General features: G+C 45.2%; 1 protein-coding gene across 1 annotated transcript; it reads left to right on the top strand.

Moving 5' to 3' along the window:
- The first annotated feature begins 1,454 nt into the window (after positions 1 to 1,454).
- Positions 1,455 to 20,538, top strand: SLC9A8 (solute carrier family 9 member A8). Its single transcript, XM_058814647.1, has 16 exons — positions 1,455 to 1,476; positions 2,089 to 2,267; positions 2,564 to 2,644; positions 5,680 to 5,738; positions 8,170 to 8,253; positions 9,173 to 9,274; positions 10,043 to 10,077; positions 10,645 to 10,788; positions 12,031 to 12,169; positions 13,343 to 13,448; positions 13,606 to 13,722; positions 14,457 to 14,539; positions 15,715 to 15,826; positions 16,506 to 16,726; positions 17,803 to 17,949; positions 19,111 to 20,538. Exons 1-16 carry the CDS (start codon positions 1,469 to 1,471, stop codon positions 19,240 to 19,242), a joined length of 1,749 nt encoding a protein of 582 aa, XP_058670630.1. The 5' UTR covers positions 1,455 to 1,468; the 3' UTR covers positions 19,243 to 20,538.
- Positions 20,539 to 21,421: the final 883 nt, after the last annotated feature.

The raw sequence follows: 21,421 nt of genomic DNA, 5'->3' as shown, positions 1-21,421 counted from the left end.
ACCAGACATTCTCCCGCTCTGCCCTGCCAGTAACCCGGAGAAAAACAGCTACTGTCCTAGTCACTGGTTTTTAAAAGTCAGGCATGTTCATAACTATTCATGCGGCTTTCACTTTTAAGTAAATGAGTGTCAATGTCATAAATCTGAAATTTCATTTGATTAAGTTCACAGCTGATATTTCAGAGGGCCTTTAAAACAATTTGAGGTACTCAATGAGTGTGTTTGTACAGCTCCCCTTTTATTTCCTGAGCTAGTCAGACCAGAAATCAAAGAAATGCATGTGATGCTGTTATACACTGTCCCATGTCCTTGTCAGCCCAGCAGCTTGAACTTGCACTGGATGGATGATGGATGGATGGATGGATGGATGGATGGATGGATGGATGGATGGATGGATGGATATCCTCAACTGACTTTATAAGCAGAAAGGTGCTAATTAGCATTATTTTCCAGGATGCACAGGAGACTTTAGAGACCCAACCCCAGCAGCAGCCTGGGCCAGGAGGGCATTTGAACTTAGACCAAATAAAGCTGGTCTAAATTTTATTTTAACTTGCTGATTAAAATCACTAATTAATTACTCACTGCTATTTTAATTCAAGTGCATTTTTATGCTGGTTTTGAGGCAGTGGCTTTTGATTCAGCTCAGTGGGACGTGTCTGAGGCTCTGTTGTTGCTGTAGGGCCAGGCTGTGGCTGGAGGTGGGAGCCGTGACCAGCTGTGCCCTGCACAGGTCAGCTCAGCCAGCGCAAGGGCTCCAGCAGGTGAACGTGTCTGGGTGGAAAATCAGGATCCACGTCTGCCCTGGGCACTGCAGAGCAGGCCTGGTGTGACACTTGCAGGCATCTCACCCTGGAGTCACAGCAGCCTGAGGGACAGCCTGTGCTACCGCGACCGCAGGCGCGGCTCTGGGGACAGGGAGCAATGGTGGATCTGAGGGACAGGGAGCAATGGTGGATCTGAGGGACAGGGAGCAATGGTGGATCTGAGGGACAGGGAGCGATGGTGGCTCTGGGGACAGGGAGCGATGGTGGCTCTGGGGACAGGGAGCGATGGCGGCTCTGGGGACAGGGAGCAATGGTGGATCTGAGAGACAAGACAGGATGGCAGCTGTGGGGACAAGGAGCAATGGTGACTCTGGGGATGGGGAGCAGTGGTGGCTCTGAGGACGGAGAGCAATGGTGGCTCTGGGATACAGAACACGATGGCGGCCCTGGGGACAGGGAGCGATGGCGGCCCTGGGGACAGGACACTATGGCGGCTGTGGGGACAGGGAGCGATGGCGGCGCTGCAGCCGCTGCCCCCGCCGGCAGGGGGCGCCCCAGGCTCCGCCGCCCCGATGCGCGCGCGGAGCGGGAACGGTGTCGCGCGCCCGCCGCCGCCCCCGCGGCCGTTCCGGCCGGACGTGCCCGCCCGAGCGCCGGAAGCGGCGGCGCGCGGGGCGCCGTGGGAGCGTGAGCCCGGCAAGATGGCGGAGTGAGTGCGGGGCGGCCCGGGGCTGCGGGCCACGGCCATGCCGTGCCGTGCCGTGCCGTGCCGTTCCGTTCCGTTCGGTGCCGTGCGGGCCGGGATCGGTCGCGCTGCGGGGCACGGGCGGGCTGTGCTGTGCCGTGCCTGCCAGAGGTGCCCGTCCCCTCCGCAGCGGCTCGCGGTGCGGTGCCGTGCGGTGCGGCCCCAGGCCCCGCGCGGTGCCGGAGCGGCGGGCACGGGCCGCAGTGGCAGTGGCGGAGGCACCGCAGTGGCAGTGGCGGAGGCACCGGGACCGGCAGCGGGGTTGTTGCTGTTGCCGTTGCCGTTGCCGTTGCTGTTGCTGTTGCTGTTGCCGTGCCCAGCCGGGTGCGCCGGGCGTGCCCTCGGTACCAGGCTCGGTGCACAGCGGGGTGGGCGCTGCGGTGCGTGGGGCACTCAGCAGCGGCTCCGGGAACAGGAGCGTGCCGTGTTTGTCTGATCGGACTGCTTCTGAAGCACGCCGTGAGGAGCCGGTCACCGGCACGAGCTCCGGGGGGTGGGTCGGTGTGTGCGTGTCTGTACTGGGCTCTGTCGTGTTGCTCCCGTCCGCTATAGTCACACATTGTGTTGTCCTGACAGGTCTGCAAATGCCACCCGCGAGGTCATCAATGCCACCCTCCACACTCTGCTGGCCGCCACCACCAAGCTGGTGGCACCTACGCCTCCCAAGCCCATCCTTCCAGTTCAGACTGGAGTCCAGGCACAGCAAGAGGAACAGTCCAGTGGCATGACGATTTTTTTTAGTCTTCTTGTTATAGGTGAACGATGAATTGAAAGTCTGTTAATCTCTGTTAACTGTACTCTGTGTCTGAGGACATAGGCCAACTCAAAATCATAGTTATTATTTCTCTTCTGGTTCTCTCTGTGCGCAGGCACAGGGGTTTGGAACATTTGTGGTGATGGAAGCCACTGCTTACACTGGTGCTTTGGTTTATTGCCAAAGTGAAGTCTACTAAATCATTAGAAGTTTGCTTGTGTATTTTAAAAATACTACTTAAAAGTATATTTTACTCTTTTCCAACGCTCCTGAATCTCCATTCTTTTCCCTTCACAGCAATTTGCATCATATTGGTGCATTTACTGATAGAATACCGGCTTCATTTTTTACCAGAGAGCGTGGCTGTTGTTTCCTTAGGTAAGTAACCATGACATTTTTATGTTGGATTTGTGTTAATCCAGGGACTGTCAGTAGTGTGCACTGGAAATGTTATGAATATGAACGAGGCCAAACTTTCTCTGGAGAAAGAGGTTCTCATTTATTAAAATAGCTGCCAGGAACGGAGTACCCAGGGTAAGCCCAGGCACCCACAGAGCGAGCCAAACCAGAACAGTGCGCTGCCCCCAGGTGCTCTGGACTCTCCGCACACAAGTTTCTGAAAAGACCGGAACTGCCCCATTTATAGTCCCCTTCAGGCCAGGATTGGTCCATTTTGGATCCGCATGGTGATTGGTCCGTTTTCAGGCTTCCCATTGGTCTTTAACGCCATTCATTCCGACCAATCGTTCTGCAAGGCTTCGAGTGATTGGTCAGATCTTCGATCCAGTCTCTCTTCATCCTCGCCAAACCCTGGACCCTTCTAGAACATTCTAATAACCCCCCTTAACATAATGCAATTAATATAACATAATTAATACACTATAATTGAACTATACCCTAATTTAACTTTTACCTACCTATAAGAGAGATAATGCTCTGTTGTGTGTTAGCCATCACTAGAAAGATACGGCACACTGAATGCAGTGAAGAAAACAAGTAATTCTCAGAGTTAAATTGATTGAATAAATAAAGAAATGAGCATACACACAGAGACCGGCCCAGGAAAATGACACCTGTAGGGACATCACTGCCTGAGTACTTTGGCATCTTCCTCTGGTTTGCATCCTCGGGGCAGGACAAGATGTGCAACACGCCCTGGTCATGAGGCTCCAGCCTTCCCTTTGAGCTGGTACATGAGTTTATATTGGTGTTGGCAGATTTATGTCTGAGTGTGGGATTTTAATGTAGCTGGGGACTGCAACTGTCCCAAAAACTCACCTGGACTGCCAGACCCTTAACTGTCCCAGCAGTACCATGACAAGAGCTTTTCCTATGGCTAGGGCTACAAGAGTGTCATGCTTCATGGAGATCAGGTGTGTACTTCATTTGGAATAAATTTGGAGTATTTCTGAGCCTACAGTTTTATGTCAAGGTAATTTAATTTATTCGTATGCTGCTGCTCCTGATTTATAAATGTTTAATTGAGGAGCAAATCAGTTAAAATATTGATTATTTTCTCTACTGTATTTTTCTCTAATATTCATTATTTTCTCAATGTACTCTCAGCCTGGTGGGAGTACAGCACCTGTGTGATTCCTGCAGCTGCCAGCACAGTGACCCTCTGGTCCTGCTAACGCTCTGCACAGCTGCAAGAGCACAGCTTGAGTTTCAAGTATGCAGTTTTGCCAGCAGTGCCAGAAGTGAGGTGTGTCCTGTTTTGACTTGTAAATTTAGCAGTCCTCTCAGGAAGTTATTGAAGGCTAATAAAAGTGGCAGCAGAGAAGAGAGATATGATTTTCACAAGTGTTTTTCCATCCATTGTCTGAGCTGCTCGGAAGCTTCTGGTTTATGTTTCCTAGAGGGTGTGTCTCTCCTGGTGGACAGGGTGGGAGTGCATTCTCTGAGGCTGGGTTTTGATCCTCATCCTTATAAGTTGCTGGAATTTTGTTGGTAAAAATAGTTTCCAGAAATGTTTTTTCTCTTTGACTTGTTACTGAGTTTTAACACGTTCTCAGGAAAAATAAAGGTTGGTTGCAATAAGAAAATGCCTATAAAATTTTTAAAAAATGAGGTATAGATTAACTGGTGCAGACTAACCCTTCTAATTAGCCCCTCGACAAAACTGACCTGCCTGATTTAATAGAAACAGCTGATCTAAACCTGCATTCATTCATTTAGTAATAAAGAAAGAGTAGTTTGTAAATGCATGTGGCATGTGAATGGCTGTCTGCATTCTGTCCTTCAAGGAACAGCAGACCTTTGATGTTGCTTCATTTATGTTTTCCTCTTCCTTTCCACAGAAACCATTTCATGGAACAATTATTTCTCCCCTCTGGGACTGAAGCCTTCCCAGATCTTTGTATAAAGGAGGGCTTAGGCCTCGTGGCTTTGTGTGTGTGACACATCCATCAGCAGTAATCCATGTGATTCTGTTTGTGAGACTCTTTTGTTAGCTGCAGCAGGAGAGGAGGTCTCATGAGTCACAGAAAAGCACACTTTACATGAGTTACAGGAAGGCATACTTCAGGCTCCTCAGACACCCTGTACCTTTTGTTTGGAGTATTTGGCTTCTGTCCCAGTGTTTGACTGTGAAGTCTCCATTCTGTAAATTATAAAACACAAGTAGGCAGAGGCACAGATCTGAAATCTGGCTGAAGACGAGTTCCCTAGAACTACTTGAAAACAATTAATGACAGTTCATGAGTTATCTTCTTGACTTCCAGAGGAAATCTTGTTACAGTTTTATGTTTGAAGATGTATGGGAGGAAAGAGTGCTATAACCTTTAACCACCAAGTTTGCAGCAGCCTTGATAAAATTCTATCTTCTGTATTCACATTATTTCTACATGACTTAAACAGTGTGTAATTCATTTGGAAAATAGTTCTGACAGGATCTCCACCCTGATCAGAGTTTGTTGCCTTCTTCATTGCCAGAAAGGGCTATGATTTCATTCAAACAAAATTCATTTTTGTGGAGAAGACTGATTTCGTTTAAGCTGCTTTAACTGCAGATAATATTGAAGTGACATGAAGCACAGATGCCTAACTCATAACTTCCTGATTCTTCAGCAAGCAAGGTGCAATTTCATTTGAGTGCAGCTAGGATGAGAAGTGGTTTTGAGTAGTTAAGCCTGTTGTCTTTCTGACCCAGTGAGCATCACTCTCTCGGTAGGTCTGTTCGGAGCTGGGATATCCCAAGAGACAATCTGTTGTGCAGGGAAACTGCAGTTATGTAAGGTATTGGAAACTGGGTATTTGGGGATTAAACCCAAAACCACTCAGTGCTTTCATGGTTTAGGGATGAAACTAACTTGCGCTATGTTTTGCATTGTTTTCACTTCTAAAACTTGGAGAGCTGATAAACAGTGACACATTTTGTTGCTATTTCAGAATGTTTTCTTATTCTCTCCTAGGTATCCTTATGGGAGCTTTTATAAAAATCATAGAGGCTCAAAAGCTGGCCAACTGGAAGGTATAGTTGTAACAATTAATTTTTAAATGTAGAAAACTCCCTAAATCTTACAAAAAAGGCTTTGTAATACTTGGTGTTTTAGAGGGCAAGTCCTGGCAGAAGTTTCTCTTGAGAGCTGAAGTCTCCATTGAAGGAAGGATTTTGCCTCCTACTGTTTCTCCACATTATCGAAGCAATGAACTCTTCACTATTCCTGCTTTAATTTAAAATCTTGCAGCATTTAAACTATGATTTTGTTTCACAGCACTGAACAATTTATTAGATCAGTGAACTGATTGAAGTCACAGTGATTTGAATTGCCAGTTCTAAACAGAATTTATATCAGCCAGCTGAACATCTTGGTCTGAGGAGTGAATTTTAATCCTAGCTTGTAATTTTATATTTCTTGGCAGTTATTGCCCTAAAGGAAGATCTTTTTCTCCTTAGTTGAAATACATTAAAATGCATAGATTTTCAATCTGATGTAGTTTTTGAACTACATATTATACTTTTATTTTTTTATCAACTAACCACACTGGTTCTGTGTAAACTTGTTTAAACAATTACATAGCTCAGCAGTTGTGTTGAAATATTTCATTTTTACATATGAAGTCATTAGAAACAATGGGGGCTGCAGTAGTTAGTGCTTTTTCATTCATGATTTGTGTCAACTGGATTTGACTTAAAATTGAAAATCAATTAAATGGCCACAACATCAGCATTTTAAAGTAGTTTCTTACAGATTAAATAAAATAATCTGAGTAAGATCATGCATGTAAGAGAGAAAAAGAAAGCTTCATGCTCTGATTAGGGCAGTTGTTCTCTAAACACAGCAAATACTGATCACAGCTGATCAATTACATGGGGGTTTTCTGGGAAGTGTTGGTCACATCTTGGGAGGCATTGGGGAGTTGTGCTTGTTTGTGTTGTCAGCCAAGGTGGAAGGCCACAGATATCACATTATTATTTTTTATTTGAGTTATTTTCATTGTTATAAACCTTAGGTTTTAGCATAGGCTGTTGTAATGTTAGATCAATAATTATGGACTTTATTACATGGTTTTAAATGGTTCTAAATTTACTAAATACCTTCTCTTTATCTGATAAGATAAAAAATGCAATATTTAACCACAGGCTATATCCCTGTACAAAGCAAATCTTGGATAATCTCCCTGCCCTGAAAACTTTGCTGTTTAACTTCTGAGTGTTCATTCAGGTTCGGCACCAGGACCTTGTGCTTGCCGGTTGTTCCTGGTCAGCACAGCTGATAGTGAGAGCCCCCATGTTTTATTTTCCTCTGGTGCCATGCAGCACAAGCACAGTCCTTCCCTTCCACTGCTCTCATTCCTCGTCCAGCCGTGTCTCAGGTGTCTGTGGGGCTGCTGAGGGGCAGGGGCACGTGCTGTGCTGGCAGGAGCAGGCAGAGGCAGCCATGCACTCGCAGGGCTGTGCTGCACACCCAAAGGATGAGTTTGGTTTGCTGAGCCCCCAAATCCTACAAGATGATTATCAGGCAGGAATGAGACTGTAAATAAAGAGATGAGTACCTCTGTTTTGAGAGCTGGTGTTAGAACAGAACAGAACAGAGCAGTCCATCAGCTGTTCACCCTGGCTTTAAACAAGTTAGTCAGTGCTTGTGGAGGTGACAGCTCTGGGGGAGCAGGAGGGAGGAAACAGGTGGGCACAGAGACTGGCCCCTCAGCTGGCATTCATTTGCCTTCTGTGCCTGCTCTGCCAGCAGAAGAACCAGGGTGCCAGGCTGGGGGTGCAGCATGAGCAGTGTTAGCCAGGGATGAGATAAGTGACAGAGACTGAGGACACAGAAAATAGCATCTTACCTCATGGTGGATTCCATTTATATCACTGTGATGGCAAAGAGGAGCCATCAGAACAGTCCCATTGACTTCAGCAGAAATGACATCTGCTGAGAAGAATCCAGCCTCGGGCCCCTCAGGTGGTGTGTCACCTGAGCCTGGTCACCTGCAGGGGCACTGGGCTGATGATGTGATTTTCTTGTCAGGTGGTGAGTTTTCCAGTGAAACTGCTTGGTCCCAGTTAACCTGTTCTGTTCTGTTCTAACAGTGGCCAGGAGGTCACTATTCCTTGGCAGTCCTTACAGATTTCCAAACTCTCAGACAAAGTGGGAATACTCTTTGTGGAAGCAGGAAGATTTTTCCTTTACCATAAATAACCTGTTTCTATGCAGCTTTTTTGGAGACAGTAATTTAAAATAAGTAACTCCTAGTTTTCTGTCACTGGGTTGAAAAAGAACAATAGAAGCAGCAGCCCTGGAATAGTGTACTGTTCTTCAGTCTTGTATTTCATGATAAGAAGGGAGAAAGATTTTTCATTTTCCATCACTATTTTAATAGCTTTTCTTTTGGAAGATTTGATGTTATTTCAATAATGATGATATCCCTGAAATTAAAATGATTTTTTTTTTTTTTTGCAGGAAGAAGAAATGTTTCGTCCAAATATGTTTTTTCTGCTTTTGCTTCCACCTATTATATTTGAATCTGGATATTCACTGCACAAGGTCAGTCCCTGCCAGACACTCATTTCGGATGTTGAGGTTTTGTTTGGAACAGATTCTGCTTTTAGTTATCTCCATGAAGCTTAGGATAATTGCATTAAATTCCATTATATTAATCATTAGGGAATCGAGAGTGCAAAATTTAAACCCCTTCAGCCCAGAGTGCAGGGAGTGTAGCTTGTTGCTGATAACTGAGTGCTGGCAAGGTGTGGGGCAGGGTACAGACGAGGTTTTCCTTGGCTGGAGAGGTTCTTACCTCACCAGAGCTGTACCAGGGCTGCTGTGAAGGAGGAGAAGTGGGAAAGGTGGGGTCACTCCACAGCTAAAGAAGAGGGAAATGTGTGTGAGGTTGTGAGCCTTGCCTGGGGGCCCGTGTTTCCATGGGCATTTCTCACAGCTCCCCTCCTGGCCCAGGGGCTTTGGTGCTCCCTTGGGCAGCCTTGTGCTCCAGCTGTGCTGCAGGAGAGCAGGGAACAGTGGCCACGGTGATACCAGGAGCTGCTACCAGCACTGGAGACCTTCTCATACAAAATCACAAGCAATGGACTAGCAGCTGGGAAGCGTACAAGCCTTTTTCACATGCCCTGTCTCCAGCAGAGGGATTAACTTACCCTTTTGCCAGGTGGGAAATATGTCTGAGTGCTGATGAATATCCAGCTGTTTGCCTGAGGATTGGGCTCTTGCTATGGTGCCAGCCAGGGAATCGGTGCTGGGAGTCAGAGGAATTGCTGTTGTCCTCAGGAGAGCAGCAGTCTCTCTGGGCAGATGGTATGGATGTGTGTCCTGGGGTAGCTGGAACCAAACTGAGCCTTTGCAATGGGAAACCCAGTTGTGAGTTTGAATCTAATTAAATGGAAACCCAAACATGAGTTTTCCCTCAGGCCATTTGTACTAATTTACTTATTTTATTACTGTGTTCCAGGGTAATTTTTTTCAGAACATTGGTTCCATCATTCTGTTCTCAGTATTTGGCACTGCGATATCAGCTTTCATTGTAGGTGGAGGAATCTATTTCCTGGGCCGGGTAAGACTTACTGTTTAAAGCACTCCATTTTATCTGGCTTGTTGTTTGCAAGTCCCTTTTTCAAGAGCAGACAAATAGAGTGAAGTGAATTGCTGGGTCACACAGTGCAGTTCTCTGCTCTCACCAAGGCAGTGTCACACACCCCTTCCGTGGATATTGCTGGAGAGGCTGTGCAGTCTCCCTCCCTGAAGTACTTCAGAGCTCTCTGCACACAGTCCTGGGTGCCGTGTTCCAAGGGCCCTGTGAGCTGGAGGGGTGGGGTAGGTGACCTCAGGGGTCCCTCCCAGCCTGAGCCACTCTGACACAGCATGTCTGGGAAAAGCAATTAACACTTGAGCTTTGCTTTTTTCTAACTTCCACAGTCTTCCTGTTGGAAGGCTGTTCTAAAACCTGTGTTCTCTAGAGCCATCTTTACTCTACAATATTAATTTTGGTGTTTGCCATTGGCTACATATAGACACAGATATTTATCTTTTCTCTCAGACTTCATTGGAAGGCCAAGCATTGTATACTTTCCTCTTTGCCACTCAGATTTCTCCTCCTCTGAATGTCATGGTTACCCTTCTCACCTGACTCTGCTCTAGTTCCCTGATCTGGGGTGACCAGAGCTGTAGCAGTAAATTACAGTGGGAGGGCAGTGTTAAACTGGACAACATCACTACTGTGAATTTTTCTTCACAATGAATTCAGGATTTGATGAATAGTTTGGTTTTTAAGAACAGAAGAACACCATAGTTAATTGTGATTATGTTCTACCTATTCTTTCAGGCTGATGTAATTTATAAACTCAACATGACAGACAGGTAAGCTCTTGGGGAAATGGTGTAGTTTATGGAATAAAGCTTTCTTCAGGATAGCTGTAGGTGGGAAATGCACTGCAGTTGGCCACCTCTTTTGGTCAGTATATAGACTGCTGAAATTCAACATTGTATATGAAACTAAGAAATAGATGCAACACTTCTATACCATATTTATTACCCTTATTTCCAAATAGTATTGTATTGTATTCCATCATTTGCATTCCAGTCTATTCTGTTCTGTGCTCAGTGATTTCTTGAGAGAGATACTGGGTATTTTAACCAAACTTCAAGATTTGTAAATCTTGATTAGCTGGTATTATTAATACATGTGATAAGGGTATAACTTCCTTGTCCACATCCTCTCTTAAAAGACAGGGTAAGTTTTTCAAAATCAATAATGTAAATTTTTCAAGAACTTGGCAAGTGGCCAAGTTCTTATGACTGGAAAGAAAGTACTTTGTTATCACTGTGTAGAAACTGTAACACAAATGAGCTTTGTTACAGTTGTTCATGTAAGTTACTAGGTAGGTGTTTTTCTTTCACTTAGTGTCCTCTTTTGTGTTCTCCCAGTTTTGCATTCGGCTCTTTGATATCTGCGGTTGACCCCGTGGCTACTATTGCCATTTTCAATGCCCTTAATGTGGATCCTGTGCTTAACATGTTGGTTTTTGGAGAAAGTATTCTCAACGATGCAGTCTCAATTGTCCTGACCAAGTAAGTGCATCGGAGCCACACGTGTTTATGGAAACAGTCACTAAGTCACTACACTGTTTTCTGTTTGTTTTTTGGTCTACAGTTATTCTTCCACCTTCCTTTGGAGCACATTGTGTATTTCAGGTGTGAGGCTGAATCCTGCATGGTGCTTCTGTGTCAAAAGCAATCCATAACATGAACTGCACGGGCAGGGGACAGTAAATGGTTGCCTCATTTCCCTACCTCAGAGCCTTATCTCATTGACCCTAGATAATGGATTCATTCTAATTCCATTCATGATCAGCTCTCTTTCCATGGAGGGTCCTGGCAGCAGGAGCCCCAGATGTGACCTGTCAGGCACAGCAATATTCACCTTCCCTGCTGCTCTGTCTCTGTGCCATTGGCTTGTGCCAGAGTGCCGCTGTGCCCGGGGAGCAGTGCAGTCCATGCACTGGGGTCGTGTTCATGTTGGGGCTGCAGACAAGAGGAACCTCCAGTATCCTTGTCTGTTGCCTATGAGAATTCTTTGGGGCTGAAAGAGTAAAGAATGGATAGGTGTGTCTTCATCTTATTGCTGAAACCAATAGACGTGACTGTGAATGTACAGAAGGAACAGCTGTGCCAAGCAGGTAGTGAAGTCAGAGTAATTTTCTAATGGATTAATTGCTTTTATTACAGTTGTGGTGCTTCCAGTGCTGAAGGCTAAAAGCAGCCAAAAGAAACACTAGCTAGAATCTGTGTGTTCTTTGCACAGAATTGTCATTAAATATATTCCTGAAATTCAAAGAGATTTCTTCCCTTTCCTGTTAAGAGCTGCTTTGTTTTCCTTCAGTGACCTTCTTGTCTCTCATCCACACCTAAATATTTGATGAGAGTTCTTCCTGTTCATTTGTTCTTCTCAGAGGATCACATGAGTTTTTAGCACTGTAAAATGTGTTTTCTTTTCCTTCTCAAAGTTTGAACATTGTTTTCAAATGCTGGGCATCACCATAGCCTATTTACGCCATTCTGGGATTCTTCAGAGGAGCAATGCTGGGTTTTTAGCAGAATTAGGTTTCCCTTTGGGGATTACACTGAGGCTTGATTTAACATCTTTTGACATTCCTCTTGTTATATATATCACAGTAAAAGCCTTTTAAGAGTGGTAGCAACAAAGAAATTGGAGTCTTTTTTGTTGTTATGCTCAAAAGATGTTTGATATTTTTGGATCCAGGCTTAGAATGTATAACCATTTCTTTTTATTTCTCTTTTAATTGTATCTAGCACAGCAGAAGGTTTGACAAGGGAAAATATGTCAGATGTAAGTGGATGGCAAACCTTTCTACAGGCACTGGGATACTTTCTCAAGATGTTCTTTGGCTCTGCAGCACTTGGCACACTTACTGGTCTTATTTCTGCATTAATATCCTTTTTTAATTTTGGTGATATATATGTATACATTGGTGAACTGCAACATCCTAGTAGTATTTTTCTCCCCATCTTCTCCAGCATTTCTTAGAGGATATTTCTTATTAGACATTATTTCGGTTTTATGTTAGTGTGCATGGGAGTGTATTAAAAGTGGCATCAAATTTTTATGAACATAATTAAGGTATGAAATGTTGTATAATAGCTTATGTGCATTGGAGTGTTATAAGATATGGTAATTGTTTTGTAAATTCAAAATATATTAATTCCATTTCAATACCAATCCATTTTAATAAGCATATGGCTTCTTCTTTACATATATAAAACAGTTAATTAAAAAGAAAAAAAAGCTGCTTTTCCCGGGGGCCTTTGAGTCAGCCCAGCTCGTTTGTCCCTATGGATCATGTGCAGGCAGCTGAATGCAGACACTGTTCTGTTTGGATTTACCCTGGGTTATATTTTGCCTCTTCCACTTCCATGAATTGGTTGCTGAACAACCCAGGAGCTGCTGTGCTGAGATCAGGAAGGCTGTTTGCTGTGGCCCAGACACCTTTGTTCCTTCTTGGGCTGGTTTAATGCTAGCTCTGACTTCACTGTGTGAGCTCTGGGCTGTGCAGCTGTACTTGGATCAGCTGGGACACACTGCCAAACACTTGGTTTGTAAACAGCAGGAAGAGAATATTTGATTAAATACAGACTAATTTCCCCTTTTGGTTCATCAGCCTAATTCAAAAACTTTGAAATTATTCCATACATCACAACAAAAGAGGGAAACAGATGTTTAACACGTCTTTGACTCATATCTAAATTATACTAAGTCAAAGAGAAAAGCAGCTTGTTTGCCCTTTAGAATTACTTGTGCCTGAAAAGTATTTGACTTACCTGTTGTTATCAGTATTGTAGAGGCACATCAATAAGAGATCTTCTTCTGTGTCTATCTCTGTCTTCTGACAGACTTCTAGCAGCAGTAGCTTCTATAAGACACATTCCTCTCATAAGAAATTACTAATCTTTCCATACTTGAGTTGAAGGCCAATAAGTAGATTTTATTGGTTATTCAGTAGAAGTACATTAAGCGTAACCATTGTTTTGTAATGGAATGAACATATCAAAATATTTCTTTGATTTATTTTTTAGTTTACTTTTTCCATAACATTTCTGTGCGTACGTACTAAAGCACATTGATTTAAGGAAGACACCTTCCCTGGAATTTGGGATGATGATTATCTTTGCTTACCTTCCTTATGGACTTGCAGAAGGGATCTCACTCTCAGGTGAGTAGCAGAATGAGTTCTGACCACACTGTTTGGTATATTAAAATATTTGTATTGCTGCAGAAGCAGGTTTTGCCTTGTGAGAAGATGACTCTGGAGGGTCTCAGCAGTAAATCCTCGCAGAGTCCTGTGCTGACTGTCCCGTTCCTGCCCACAGGTATCATGGCAATCCTGTTCTCTGGCATCGTGATGTCTCACTACACTCACCACAACCTGTCCCCAGTGACACAGATCCTGATGCAGCAGACACTCAGAACTGTGGCTTTCATGTGTGGTAGGTGCTGCCTGCTATTAAATCTAATATTAATCCTTTAAAATGTCACTTGCATGGAGCTGTGGTTCTGTTGGGAGCAGCAGAGGTGTGAATTTGCATCCAGGCATTTGTGTGTCCGTGGTCCTTGTCTTTAAGAGAAGAGTTCCTGAGAGTGGAGGCTGGAAGGCACTCAAAAGTCACCTTTCCTGCCACGCTGGATAAAACATGCAGTAGATCTCTCTGCCATCCTGCAGGCTCCTGCTAAGATTTGCCATAAGATTGATGGCCAAATAGAGATCACTGACTCCGGTGTTCCTCTAGTCTCTTTTTAGTTCTAGGAGGTGGGGGTTGATGGTATTTTTTAATGTTTTTTAATATAAAAAGCTACTTGCAAAAACAGTAACTTTACATATGGAGGTTTTTGGAAGTAATGGTACAAGCAGCTCAGTCCTAGAGCCTTTCCAGTTCCTTTTGCAAACCAAGCCTTTGAAGAAATGACATGTTCCTGCATTACAAACATGTCCCTGATTTCTAGGGGCTGCCATGAATGAATTCTGTATTGTTTGCAGGAGGATGCAGTGTGATCAGGGAGTGGCTTTGCTGCAGAGGGAACTTAACCACTCCTTAGTGAGCACCAGCAGCTCTCCAGGGTTTGGTCAGGAAATCCTGTTTTATGTACTGTATGTAGTAATTAATAGCAGGAGTAGAAAAGATCTTCTAGAATTGTTTATTTAAATGTGATTTCTCTTTTTCAGAAACGTGTGTTTTTGCATTTCTTGGCCTGTCAATTTTTAGTTTTCCTCACAAGTTTGAAATGTCCTTTGTCATCTGGTGCATAGTAGGTATTTACTTCCTTCCATATCTTTTTAGATGCATTTTTTGGTATTGGGGAGGGGGAAACACCTTACAGTTAAAAGATTTTAGAATAATTGTTATGATATATGGGGTTTTATAAAAAATTCTCTGACTCCTTTCCTAATTCTTTTGTTTTTAAACCCATTTCAGCGTGCCTTAGTGCAGTGACTCTGTGGATCACCTGTTGCCGTTATAATGGTTTAATATCAGTATGAGAAGTGTGTTCCTTTTGCAGTGGGGGCAGTGTGGGTCCCTTTCCAGCTGTGTACAGCTGTGCACACTGGCCCATTCAGTGCATGGTTCAAGGGAAGGATTGTTATCTACAGCTTCCCCAGACAGGGATATCAGCACAGGGAACTGCTCTGCCTGCACTGCACACAGCTTCCCTAGCTAATGTATAACTAAGGTGTGACACTTCCTTCTGGGTGGCATTGCTCTCTCAGGCATGATGCAATTGTGTAATTTTGGGGTGATTCATAAAGGAAAACAGCACAGCCCTTCAAGGATCCTGCTGACTAATTCTAGGATATTTACCTTATCAAGGTCTGTTTGTAGTGGAGCTTAAAAACAATGCTCTGAGAAAACCTTGCCTTTTTCTGAGTTAAAGTTTTCTCTGTGTTTGTTAATTGTTTGCTGTTAAATCAATAGTCCCCTTTTTTTTTTTTCTGCTCTCAAAAGTGTTGCTTCAGTGTGGGGTATGTTTTATAGCCTTACCCAGGGACGTGTTGAGAAACAGGCTGACGTGTATTTGTTTGGCTCCTGGCCTTTCTGAGCAACAGGGAGACAATAGAAATACCTTATTGCCTCTTGGCTGCTGCACCAAGGGACTTATTAAAGGAGCTGAACTGAGGAGCACTTTTACCCAAAGTACTTCTTGGTCTCCCTGGAATGTCTCCCGGGTTCCATTTATTTATTATAAGTAAAGCAACTTGGTCACCATCAGTGACAGGTCTGATTTAGTTTCAGTTAATCAGACAAAATGTTTCAGGAGCAAAATTCCACAATGCCATGTGCTGAGGAGTTTCTCTCTGTTCATGGAGCAGCACACCTGCCTATGAGCAAAAAGAACATATTCACCTTGCCCTGTAAAGCCAGCTGCAACTGGGGCTTGTGGATGTAACACATCAAATGGTCTTTGCTTTTATTTCTGTTTTTCAGGTGCTGGTTCTCTTTGGTAGAGCAGTGAATATTTTTCCACTTTCCTACCTACTCAACTTTTTCCGTGATCATAAAATCACGCCCAAAATGATGTTTATCATGTGGTTTAGTGGTAAGTTAAAGCTCAGAATACTGAGAGCCAGAAAAAATGTTTTATCTCTTTCATTGTGTGGCCCACTTGAGGAGGAACCGGTTTCTCATTGGTTGAGCAAAACTCAGCTCATTTCACTGTTCTGATACCCAAGTGTAAGGAAATGTTCTCTTTCCCCTTTGTGCTGGAGGACTTTGCTCCGGTGAGGCCCACAAGAGCTTTTCTGCGTGGAGGTGCTTGTCTCTCTAGGCCCAACAGCTTCACAGTTTGACCAAGAGTGTCTGAAATGCTCAGACTCGTTTAGGGTGGCAGCCCAGTGGTAGCAAATGGGCACGGACAGGATTGTGAAGGCCCTGTGGAGGGTGGAGGATTGTGAAGGCCCTGTGGAGGGTGGACAGTGGTGAAGGCCCTGTGGAGGGTGGACGGTTGTGAAGGCCCTGTGGAGGGTGGACGGTTGTGAAGGCCCTGTGGAGGGTGGACAGTGGTGAAGGCCCTGTGGAGGGTGGACAGTGGTGAAGGCCCTGTGGAGGGTGGACAGTGGTGAAGGCCCTGTGGAGGGTGGACAGTTGTGAAGGCCCTGTGGAGGGTGGACGGTTGTGAAGGCCCTGTGGAGGGTGGAGAATGGCTGCTGGGCTCTCCGGGTGCTCAGGTGCTGCTGCTGTTGGTGACTCTCCCTTGCTGCCCTGCTCTCTCCCCTGAGGATTACGTGGTGCCATTCCCTATGCCCTCAGCCTGCACCTGGGCCTGGAGCCCATCGAGAAGCGGCAGCTCATCGGCACCACGACCATCATCATCGTGCTCTTCACCATCCTGCTGCTGGGAGGGGGAACCATGCCCCTCATCAGGCTCGTGGACATCGAGGACTCCAAGCCCCGCAAGAGGAGCAAGAAGGACGTCAATCTCAGCAAGACAGAGAAGATGGTTTGTTTGGGCTTTCATTCACAGCGTCACTGGGGTTTGGGTGGGGAGTTTTTTTCAGTTCAGACATTTTTTAGGACTAGTACATGCTTCTTTACTAAAAAGTAAGATGAAGGCAGTAGAAAAAGCCAAGGCAGTAGGACAAAGCCAAGCAATATAATTTTAATATATCCCAAAGACAGAGTTTGGTTAGTGTTTATACAATATATGTGTTTGGACAAGGGAAGGAGAAATAATCTCTTAATTCAATCCAATTACAGGTTGAGCTATATAAATTAAAGTAATCCCTGGAAAAGTATAAAGCCGATGATAGAGGATTGAGTCATACACAAAGAGAAAGTTGGTACAGTGTGAGACGGAAATTAATTATAAAAGGCAGATGGAAATTATTTTGAAAAATGCAAAGGTCATGAGAAGGTCATAAGAATGGCCCCCCTCTGACTGGACTTTATTTTAAAGCAATTTCTGGCAAAGCAAGAGATCTGACAAAGCCAAAAGCCACTCTGGAACCTCTTGTGCAAAAGAAGAGACTAAAAAGTATCACAGAACATTTTTTGCCTGTTTTTCTCTAAACCATTGAAAAGTATATGCAGAGTATTGTTCTAGAGGATCTTAAGAACATTTTCTCTTTGTATGAGGTTGGTTGTAGTCTTCAGAATGCCCTTGCACTGTCCACACAAGGAAGTGCAGGCAGAGTGCAGGGACAGGGCGTTTGACAGGGCTCGTTTTCAGTGGGACAGTGACAGCAGCGGAGCTTGCTGGATTAAAGCATTGTCCAGCTCACAAGAGAAAACCTGCACAGTCGAAACCTGTTCTCAGCAATAGTGACAATACAAAACATGGAACATTTGAGGTCTTTTCCCTTTCAGCATGGAAAGGGAACTAAGTGGCTCTGGGATTCAATGGCTGAACAGACTCACAGTCCTAAGCCCTGCGAGGCTGGGATGGGGATCGGTTCCATATTGTTCCAGCATGACAACTGGTTGTGACAAGGGACACCACAGAGCAGGGGCTGAAGCAAGGTGGTGGTGGGATGACTACCACTTCCCTCGGTTATTCCATCTTTGTGATTTTTCTAGGGAAACACCATAGAATCTGAGCATTTGTCAGAGCTCACGGAGGAGGAATATGAAGCCCAGTACATAAAACGTCAGAACCTCAAAGGGTTTATGCGGCTTGATGTGGAGTATTTGAATCCTTTCTTCACCAGAAGACTCACACAAGAAGTAAGTCTTCCTTATCTTCTTGAAGAAGAGAAACTGGTCGAGTTGGTGGTTGTCCTCAGTACCACACAGGGCTCATCGTGCAGCCACACGACGTGTGTGGGGACAGTGGGACATCTGTGTATTGCTCATCATAGAGAGAGCAGCTGTAATGAGCAGCTGCTCTGTAAGTTGGATTAAATGAGCATCTCAGAGCTCCCCCAGTTAAACTTGGTGTAGGGATTTGCTGAACTCGCCTGTAATTGTGCAGGGAACCATGAAGGGCATCAGGAGTCCCTGGCTGCTAGAAAAAGCTGCTGCCACTCGGGTGGAGTTTTTAAAGAGCTTTCACACACGCTTCCTGCCTCTTAATGTCAGTGGTCCTGTGACTTTGGAGCTGTGCTGTTGCTGCAGAGTGCAGTTTGTGTCTTGGAAATAGGCACCAGCATTGCACCCTGTGCTTTCCAGACTGCTCACTTCCCAGGGCTCTGGGGCTGTACATGCAAAACAACACCTGACAGTAATTTAACACTGAGTGGCCCCAAGGTGTAAATGCTGTGCCTTTTTCACTCCCAGGCTTCAGAAATCTGAGGCTCCTTAGTCACTGAATTCACTGTTTTTCCAATTTCCCATGGAAGCATTTTGGCTGTGGAGTTAATAATTTTGTGTAAGTACGCATTCCATCTTCCTAGCCTGCTCAAAAGTACTGTTTTTCCTCTTGTTTTGTATTTTTCAAAAGTACCATTTCAGCACTTTCCTACAAAAACTGAAGTAATTTATTGCAAAACCAGAAAGGAATCAAAAACCAAAGTAAGCATCTGATTCGTAGTTGGTAGCCAAAAGCACGGGCTGCCATCCAGATTGCAACCAAAGGCTGGAAAAATAAGCATGTGAATCACCAGGGCAGGCCACAAGCTTCCCAGTGTCCCTGGGAGCACGAGGAGCAGAGTCAAAGCCTGGCCCTCCAGACAGCATTAGGATTGTTGAAACACAGAGCAGGACTGTCTGGAGAACACAGGTGAAAACACCCCTCACCAAAGCTGTCATCTGTAGCAGTAATGATGTTTTCTGTTGGGAAGCAGGGGGGCAGTGGTGCTCAGAGGCAGGAGCAGTGATGTCCCAAGCTGTGCCCAGCCCTGCCCTGCAGTGCCCACGGGTGACACGCTGTGCTTTGCTTTGCCCCAGGACCTGCACGACGGGCGCATCCAGATGAAGACCCTGACCAACAAGTGGTACGAGGAGGTGCGCCAGGGCCCCTCGGGCTCCGAGGACGACGAGCAGGAGCTGCTGCAGCAGAGCGGGGCCGGGGCGCGCTGAGCCCCCCGTGCCTCCGGGGCCGGGGACGCGGGCTGCTGAGCCAGGGCTGGGCTCCTGCACTGCAGTCCGTGCTCCTCGTTCAGGTGACACCCACAGCTCTGCTGCCGCCGTTCAGGAAGGGAAACCCACAAGGGTCAGACGCTGGCCGGGCTCAAGGAAGAACCTTGTGCTCAGACTTCACTGCGCAGCAAATTGCAGGCAGCCCGATGAAGGGCGAACCATCTGCCGTGGAATGAGGCCATTGTTAATGGGGATGGGCTTGTTCCCGTCCCAAAACCTGCTGGGACCACACGCTGCAGGACAGGGCCGTGTGTGGCTCTGCAAAACAACAAATTGCACTTTACCTTTTATATATATATATAAATATATTCATTCACAGCATGAAGAGTCTTGACAGCTTATACTGTGAATTTGTTTCAGCACTAGTAAGGGAATCTGACTGGAGGAAACGTATAATTTATGGAATTTGCACATTTTGAACCCAGAAAAGATGCATACCTTGACAAGAGCAGATGTTGCACATACAGGGAATCACCTCTGGAAATGTAGCTTTGTCACTTAAGAAATCCTTGATGTCTGTTTTATTAGATTTTTTGGTTTTTATGGTGAGGGATCTGATCCACAGTACTGATTATAGCATGGTTTTGGGAAAATGGGGGTCTGTAACAGCACAGAGCTGCGTTTGAAATTGTAGCTCTTTTCTTTGGCTAAAGCCAGTTGCAGTTGGGTTTCTATAATTGGCAGTTGCTCCTTGCTAGCACTTTGGCTTCAAATCTTAGAAAAGAGCAGCTTCTGTTTTGCCTAATTTATGAAATGTCCCTAGCACTCCAGAATTCACCAGTGGAATTTTTAAGCTTCAGTGGAAGCAAGGCAGGACATACGTGAGGAAAAAGAGCCTTCAAAATCTAATCCAGGTACAGAAAGATGAATATTGCACGTGGCTGAAGCAGCCTCTGCTGGGAAGTGCCAAACAGCTTCCATTAAGCTGTCCCATTTTTCTCTTCTGCTTACACTGTTTCAGAATCTTTGTTATCACTGCATTTGCTCTCCATGGCCCAGTGTTTGCTCGGCATTGCCAACACCTGAACGTGTTTGTTACACATTTGCCATGGTGACACATGCAGCAGTTTGCTCCCACTGCCAAATTCCTCCTTGGCCATTTGCATTTCCACTGTCAGGATGTGAATTACAGTTCAGCACCCAAATCTGACATGCAAATATGCATGTTTGTTTCTGAAGATGTGAGACTTAGTTTTGGTCTGGTTTTGCTATTGAGTTTTTTAATCCACTGCTTACCTACGGAGAGAATAAAAGTTCAAGAATGTATTCTGAATCCTGAACCTGTTGTCTGAGCAGTTTTTCAACATGCCACATTGTCTCGTTCTCGGCTGTTTTTGATGGCTTGGAAAGGCTCGGGATGGCCTTGGGACAGCCCGCGCTCTAAAGGATGAGAAGTCTTCAGGTTTTTTCTTGGTCTTCAGTGTTTATTAGTTTTTATCTACAAGATTTTCTCTGGGCTCGACAGAGGTCCACACAGCACGTCAGCCATGAGCACACTGCGAGCCCCCGGGGCGGTCACTTATCTTTATACCCAAAACTACCTATAAGATATTTACCTATTTTCTCCAATACCTTTCACCCTTATTGACAAGTGCACTTTTAGTAAGAACTAATCTCAAAGTGCCACCACCACTACAGAAGATGGAGGCCAAGAAGAAGAAGAAGAAGGACAGGACACACCTCAGTTCTTCCATCTTGCTTCTCTAGACTTTCCTGTACTGAAATTCTAAAACCTGTGTTTCACACTATAATTAACCTATCCCTTCACCATTTATCCCAGTGAAATCCTCCCATCCTCATACAGGTGTTGTCTCCTGTGCAGGATCAAAGTCCAGCCACCAGACACTTCTGGCAACATTCCAGGACCTCCGAGCCCCCCAAGGGTTATCTCGGTGACTCTGCACATCAGGACTGATGTGCTGAGATCCCACACCACATCTTTTCCCCTGCTGCCCTTTCCCTGCCTGCGGAAAGGGCCTCACCCCTTGTCCCAGAGCTGGGACAGGCACAGCTGGAGCTGAGCAGGCTGTGAAAGCCACGGGTGCTTGTTTCATCCATGGGGGATCTGTGTGAACATCGGCCTTTTTGTCATCCTTCTAGACCCCAGCAGGCTGAATCA

Source organism: Ammospiza caudacuta, chromosome 15, assembly GCF_027887145.1.
Source record: "Ammospiza caudacuta isolate bAmmCau1 chromosome 15, bAmmCau1.pri, whole genome shotgun sequence".
Taxonomy (NCBI): Eukaryota; Metazoa; Chordata; class Aves; order Passeriformes; family Passerellidae; genus Ammospiza; species Ammospiza caudacuta.
The sequence above is the reverse complement of the archived record's forward strand: the minus strand, read 5'-3'. Positions and strand labels throughout refer to the sequence as shown.

Bases quoted from the DNA above. Each gene is read 5' to 3' on its own strand.
- SLC9A8 (XM_058814647.1), top strand. The intron at 2,645-5,679 runs GTAAGTAACCAT...ATTCTCTCCTAG, and splicing joins CGTGGCTGTTGTTTCCTTAG to GTATCCTTATGGGAGCTTTT. The intron at 12,170-13,342 runs ATATCCTTTTTT...TTCTGTGCGTAC, and splicing joins CTGGTCTTATTTCTGCATTA to GTACTAAAGCACATTGATTT.